Below are 7,615 nucleotides of genomic sequence, written 5' to 3'. Positions count from 1 at the left end.
TAACAAAGCCCGATGCCAACTCTGTCCACATATCTATTCAAGTGACATCATCAAAGGACCTAATCACATCAGCCATGCCATCAGGGGTTCGTTCTCCTGCACATCTACCAATGTGATATATGCCATCATGTGCCAGCAATGCCCCTCTGTCATGTACATTGGCCAAACTGGACAGTCTCTACGCAAAAGAATTAATGGACATAAATCTGACATTAGGAATCATAATACTCAAAAACCAGTGGGAGAACACTTTAACCTGTCTGGTCACTCAATAACAGACCTGAGGGTGGCAATTTTGCAACAGAAAAGCTTCAAAAACAGACTCCAATGAGAAACTGCTGAGCTGGAATTGATATGCAAACTAGATACAATCAACTTAGGCTTGAACAGAGACTGGGAATGGCTGAGCCATTACAAACATTGAATCTATCTCCCCTTGTAAGTATTCTCACACTTCTTATCAAACTGTCTCTACTGGGCTATCTTGATTATCACTTCAAAAGTTTTTTCTCTTACTTAATTGGCCTCTCAGAGTTGGTAGGACAACTCCCATCTTTTCATGCTCTCTGTATGTGTGTATATATATCTCCTCAATAGATGTTCCATTCTATATGCATCCGAAGAAGTGGGCTGCAGCCCACGAAAGCTTATGCTCAAATAAATTTGTTAGTCTCTAAGGTGCCACAAGTACTCCTGTTCTTTTTGCGGATACAGACTAACACGGCTGCTACTCTGAAATCTGCATAGTACGTTTCACTTGAATCCTACTTAATGTCAGATAACCACTGCAGCCCATTCCCCAGAACCTGAGGTACCCATTTCATCTAGTAGCCAATGAAAGTGAACCCAGAGTCTTTGCAGGAGAGTTTTAAGGAGTCTTCTGTTTTTTTGAGTCCTTCACCAGCCCTACATCGCTTTAGACATCTGCAAACACAAAACATGTGAGTAATGTACCCAAGGCATACATACAGTAATACAGTCTAAGTCTAGTTCTGCAAATATTTTGATCTAAGAATACCACCCCTGAGGGAGCTGGGAGGAAAAGAAGAAATCCAGAGAAGGAACACCTAATAATGGTGATGAATGAAGAGAAATAGATTTGGGGCTGCAGAAAGCGGGGAGGTAGTTTGGAAAGGGTCTGCAGGAGCTCAGGCTTTAAACAGAAGGCTGGGTTTGCAGGATTTTCTATCAAGTGCACAAAGAGGGACTACATGGGCTTGTGGTTAAAATCCCGGAGCCAGGGCTGTTCTAAACACAAACTTACAGCGAAATAACAACATCCGCTGTTGAATTCACACCTTCCAAAAGTGCAGTAAGATTGAAGCTGGACACACTTTGAACTAGGAATGGGGGATCCACACCCAGACCCTGAAATCATAAAGGTTTAAAATCAGTGTAGGGGTTTGGGTGAAAGTTCATGGTGAGACGTGAGTTTTAATTGAACCTGTGTGCTCCTAAATCACTTAGGGCCATGGGCTCAATCACGTGAAAATCCCAGTAAGAGCCGATCTGCCAATTTAGGGGCTTGATCCATAAAGGGGAGTTAGGCTGAGGCCTGGCGTTCCTAACTGTAAGACTCTGTCACCCGGTGCAATCCCACCCCCTGAGTTAGGCACCTCCAGCCCCTATGAAACAGGGGGCAGATGTCACGGGGCCTTTTGAGGCCAGCTGGGCTCTGCCTGGCCCATGACTTTGCAGCTATTCCTCAGCCTCACTGATGAGCTGGGAACATCGGAGCTCATTAGTGACCCCAGCTGGGTGTACTGGGGCTTCATTAGAAACCCTGAGCCCAGCTGTGATTCTCCATTGTGACTGCTCTGGACAGCACTCTCAACTCAGATGCACTGGCCAGGTACACAGGAAAAGCCACGTGAACTTTTGAATTTCATTTCCTGTTTGGCCAGCGTGGTGAGCTCATCAGCAGAGGTGACCATGGAGTCCCAGAATAGCAAAAGAGCTCCAGCATGGACCGAACGGGAGGTCCTGGATCTGATCGCTGTATGGGGAGAAGAATCCGTGCATGCAGCAGGCAAGCGCACAGCAGGCAAGAGGAGAATCCCTTCTCCTCGACAGCCAGGAACTGTTTATCACCTTGGAGCCAATACCCTCCCAACCCCCCCAAGGTGGGCTCCCAGACCATGAAGCCAGAGAAGGCACCTCTGGTGAGTGTACCTTTGTAAATATAATACATGGTTTAAAAGCAAGCGTGTTTAATGATTAATTTGCCCTGAAGACTTGCGATGCATTCGCGGCCAGTATAGCTACTGGAAAACTCTGTTAATGTGTCTGGTACTCTAAAAGCCTTTGCCATGCAGTGGGTGGAGATCCGTTCATGCTGAGTTGTTCGTGTTTGGCTGAGAGGGATCGTCCCTGATAATAGCCACACAGTGGGGGGAGGGGGAAAGCACATGTGCTGTGTAATGTGAATCGCTTGATTCAGTGTGAAATAGTCTTCCCTTTGTTCTCTAAAATGTATCTTTTTAAATACTACTCTCCCTTTTTTTCCTCCTGCAGCTGCAAATGTTTCTATGCTCCCCCATCATCTCCGTCCCAGAGGCTAATGAGCCTAATGGGGGAGCAAGCCAACATGCTCAGGCATCTGGTGGAGCTGCAGGAACGGCAGCAGGAGCACAGACCACCCCTGTATAACCTCCTGCCCCCCTCCCCAAGTTCCATAGCTTCCTCACCCAGATGCCCAAGAACTCGGTGGGGGGCTTCTGGGCACCCAGCCACTCCACCCCAAAGGATTGCCCAAGCAACAGAAGTCTGGCCTTCAATAAGTTTTGAAGTGCAGTGTGGCCTGGTCCTCCCCTCCTCCACCACCCCACCCGGTGCTTCCCACCTCACAAACCCCTCCTGGGCTACCTTGGCAGTTATCCACCTATTTGTGTGATGAATTAATAAAGAATGCATGATTTTGAAACAATAATGACTTTATTGCCTCTGAAAGCGTTGATCGAAGTGGGGAGGTCTGTTGGCTTACAAGGAAGTAGTGTCTACCAAGTGGGCAGGTTTTCATCAAGGAGAAACAAACAGAACTCTCACACTGTAGCCTGGCCAGTCATGAAACTGGTTTTCAAAGCTTCTCTGATGCACAGGGCGCCCAGCTGTGCTCTTCTAATCACCAGGGAGTCTGGCTGTGCATAATCAGCGGCCAGGCGATTTGACTCAACCTCCCACCCCGCCATAAAAGTCTCCCCCTTACTCTCACAGAGATTGTGGAGCAAGCAGCAATAACAATGGATGCTAGAAGCCCAGGAAGGGTGGGAGGCTGGTTTAAGTGACATATGGACTCCCAGAGGGAGGAGCCTAAGGTCCCAATATCCTCACAAGGGAGGGAGCTGAAGTCAAGCTCAGGAGGTGGGGAAGGACCTTGGTTCAGAGCTGCCCCTGGGAGGAGACTGAAGTGTTGTGTGATGGGCTGAAACCCAGGAGGCCCAGTGGGAGAACCTGGAGAAGACACTGGCTGGGACTGGCCCTTGCAGGAGAAAGGGGCTACCAGGGGGGTGTGAGAGGAGCCATCCCCTGCCATTCCCCATCTGGGCTGGTGGGGCTGCCCTAGAGGTAACATGCATGTGTAGAGGAGACTTAGGAGCTTGATAGGGGGATCTACAAAAGAAAACACACTGAATGGGGAGCTGCCTGACCTACCCCGTACGAGATCCTGAGGAGGGGTTGGGTCCTAAGTCCCACCTGCTAAAGGGAGTTTGGTGCCTCACTCCAGTTGGGATTCACAGCCCTCTCCTGGAGTTAGGTGCCTCAGCTGTTTACGTTCAAAACCACACGCAAACCCCCTTGTGCCAGAGAAGGATTTGTTGGTGCTTCCCTTAGCTTTTAGCCTAGTGGTTAGAGCACTTGCCTAGGACATGGTAGAGCCAGGGTCATTTTCTCCCCCTCTGCCTGATGTGGGAGCAGGGATTTGAGCCCATATCTTCCACTGTCAAGGGGAGGGTGACATTTGGGGTACAGACACCCCCAGCGCATCCCATTCTCTTTCAGACCAAACGAGTATTAATTTAGTCACAGTGGAACAGATTGAATGAGAGAGCTTGAAAGACCCCTCCCCAAAATACCCCATAGCCTGGTGCTTAGGCCATTCACCCAGGACCGTTCTCCTGCTGTGACAGGTGACGGTGTCACAGGAGCCTAATTCATATTTTGAGAAGTGACTTAGAAGAAAAATCTACTTACAATGAAGTTTAAGTGAGTTAGGAGCCTAAGAAGTTTGGGAAGGAATTGCCCCCTGTCTGTTCACATGGGCAAATGATCTCTGGGGGGACTAAAGGCTCCAGTGTTTGCCGGAGACCTGGGTTCTCTCACTGAGGGTTTTTGAATTGCTGTAGATGTGGTTTGTGTCACTGTGTCCCTAGCACAGTAATACATGGCTGTGTCATCGGTTCTCAGGCTGTTCAGCTGTAGATAGGCCGTGCTTATGGAGGTGTCCCTGGTGATGGTGAATCGCCCCTGGAAGGCCTTGGCATAACCAGTGTCACCGGTACTGGTATAGATATATCCTATCCTCTCCAGTGCTTTCCCAGGAGCCTGCCGTACCCAGTGCATGCTATAGTTGGTAAAGGTGTAGCCGGAGGTTTTACATGTCACCCTCACAGACTCTCCAGACTTCTTGATTTCTGCCCCAGACTGGGTCAGCTGGATCTGGGAGCTGACACCTGTCAATAAACAACCATAAAAACCCAGTTAATGCCATTCTTTTCCTCCTCTTCCCACGTTTATCCACGTCCTTCTGTTGCCCTCCTCACAACAGTTTCTGATCTTCTAATTAATTTATTCACAGCACCCTCCTGTGCAGTAGGGAAGTACAGTTATCCCCATGTTGAAGGGATTTTGACACCTACTTCCCATTAAAGATTAATGAAAATTGGTATCCAAATCCATTGGGTGGCTTTAAAATTTCACACTGTGATCTGTTCAGAGCTAGGATTTCAAATCCAGAATCCTGAATCCCACTGCTACGTCTTTGCCTTAAAACCATCTTCCCTGCCCTAGCCCAGCTGTCCTAACCAGACACCTGTAGGTTCATCCACACACCTGAGAAAGCTGCTAAAAAGAACAAGACCCCCAGACAGATTATTTTCATTCTCCGCAACAACCTGGTGGGCTGCAAAGCAGTAACCCTTCCTCTGCTGCCAGCTCTTCGGTGAGGGTCGCCTGCTCGCCTTTATCACTCAGTTTCCTACTTCATTTGCATGTGGGCGTTGCTAAATCATTTTACTAAAACTTAGCTTCTCCTGCCTTTATTAATAACTGACCTCAGAGTTTAGAGGGACACAGTCACGGATGATGCCAGAGCATATGAATGAGGTTTGGGCTCCAATCCAGGAAAACGCTAAAGCACCTGGACACGAGGGGGACTTCATTTCTTGCTTACCCAGTGGAATGTGTATACCTCCTTTCTTGCATGTGGAACCGCAACAGACCCCGGTTCTCGGCAGGCAGGATCGCACCTGGGACTGCTGGAGCTAAATGCATGAGTCTCTACTGCATGAGCTAAAAGCCATCTGCACTTCAGTGTGAGTTTAATGATCACTGGTAAACTCGAATAGTAAGATGCCTAAATCTGAGTTATCAGAACGTAACATCCAATGTATATGAAACTGATATAACATAGAATCAATGAATGTCTATGTGATTTCCCAAACCTCCGAGGAGCACTGGGTACTCAGTTCCTGCTGACTGGAAAGGGATTTGGGTGGGCAAACCCTCACTTTGAAAATTCCAGCCTTCGGTGCTGAGGACAATCATTCCCTGTGCTTGTTCCCGGGTTCAGTCTTTGGATAGAAATGTTTCATAATCGAACATGACAGTTTGCTGCCACCATGTGGGTCTGATAAACGTAGAAAATATTTCCCCTTTTTCTTCCTTTAGGTTAATTTAACTTGGTCATTTTTGTCTCCTCTAAGCCATGGGAGTGGGGACGGGGGATTTTTAGCTGAAGGCTGATTTGGTCATTTTTGTCTCCTCTAAGCCATAGGAGGGGGGGCGGGGGATTTTTAGCTGAAGGCTGATTTGGCGTTAGAACTATTTACAGGGATTTTTACTGAACTACAAAAAGTCCATCCATCTGCCTATTCACAAGAAATCTTTTTCCGAAGCACCTTTCACTGCTGTTATCTGAAAGCTTGCTACACTAAGAAGGATCAGTGTGAAGTCAATGAGAAGGTTTGATAGGGGCAGTCAGTGAGCAGGTGTTAGGATGTTACAGGTACGTGTTATCCACAAACCGGAGGTGAGACTAGATGCTTGTAATGTCCTGACCTGGCCCTCCAAAGTAGAGAGTCCTGTTCGATGTATTAAGTATGTAGAAATGTCTGTGTGCGTCCTATCAATTCACAGAAAAACAAAACGATGTCAAGTGTTACCAATGACAACATGCCTTGTAGTTGGACACTTAGGCTAAGAATTTAAAAGCCACCAAAGTGATCTGGAATCCCAAATTGTGCATCTAACTCAGCGATTCTCACACTGTTTTTTGGGACCCCAAAGTGGGTTGCCAGCGCTGGTGTTAGACTTCCTGGTGCCCAGGGCCAAATCCCAGGGCTGAAGCAGTAGCCCAATCCCCACTACGTTGGGAGGCAGGGCTCAGGGTTCGGCTTTAGCCCTGAGCGGCAGGGCTCAGATTACAGGCCCCTGTGACGATGCTGCCCGTGGGAGCCAGCTGAGGTCACTCAATCAGGGTGAACTGCAAACAGAACGGGGCAGACAAACCCCAAACGCTGGTGATTATTCCAATACTTAGATTTACCAACCAGCATAAAACAGCTTCTGTAGTACCTCACTGGTTACTCAGACGTCCAAACAACGCAGTTCCCTTAAAGTCCCCAGCCTCAGGCCTCCGTCCAGACACACCTGTCAGATATGATGATGATTACTGAAAATCTTACTTCATCATATAAAAGAAAAGGTTCTTCCAATCCCACAGGATCAGCCACATACCCAGGTCCAATTATAACTTAGATCTTACCCAAAGTACACGCTACAGCCAATTCTTATTAACTAAGCTAAAATTTATTAAAAAAGAAAAGAGAGAGAATGTTGGTTATAAGATCAACAAACGTACAGACTTCAGTTCAATTCTTGGGGTTCAGATGCATAGCAGAGGTGAACTTGTAGTTGCCAAAAGTCCTTTTAGAAATAGTCCATAGGTTATAGTCCAATGTCCATATTCAGGGTGGCGCCAATCAATGACTGGGGATCTCAATCCTTGTGGCTTAAGGTTTCCCCCTCTTGAAACCCAAAGCAGATCTGAGATGAAGTAGGATCATGACCTAGGGTTCTTATACATTTCCAGCAGCCTTTTGGCCTGAGCAAACAATAGGCTTAACTCTCCTTCTCCCAAACATCCTGGCAATTAGCACAGGGTACTTTATCCACTACACAGTTTATTATTATTATAAACAGAAATATCCTATCTCCTAGAACTGGAAGGGACCTTGAAAGGTCATCAAGTCCAGCCCCCTGCCTTCACTAGCAGGACCAAATACTGATTTTGCCCCACATCCCTAAGTGGTCCCCTCAAGGATTGAACTCATAACATTGGGTTTATCAGGCCAATGCTCAAACCACTGAGCTATCACTATCCCTCTAGCCCTACAGG

The 7,615-nt window shown here is 47.4% G+C and overlaps 1 gene segment (V, D, J or C); it reads right to left on the bottom strand.

Moving 5' to 3' along the window:
• Nucleotides 1-906: 906 nt before the first annotated feature.
• On the bottom strand, nucleotides 907-5,138 carry LOC117885487. The segment is given in 3 exon segments: nucleotides 907-924; nucleotides 4,321-4,670; nucleotides 5,050-5,138. Coding segments are annotated over 3 exon segments (417 nt in total).
• Between the last annotated feature and the right edge of the window lie 2,477 nt (nucleotides 5,139-7,615).

This window comes from Trachemys scripta, chromosome 12 (genome assembly GCF_013100865.1).
Source record: "Trachemys scripta elegans isolate TJP31775 chromosome 12, CAS_Tse_1.0, whole genome shotgun sequence".
NCBI classification, from domain to species: Eukaryota; Metazoa; Chordata; order Testudines; family Emydidae; genus Trachemys; species Trachemys scripta.
Note: the sequence above shows the minus strand (reverse complement) of the source record. Positions and strands in the feature narration are given on the sequence as shown.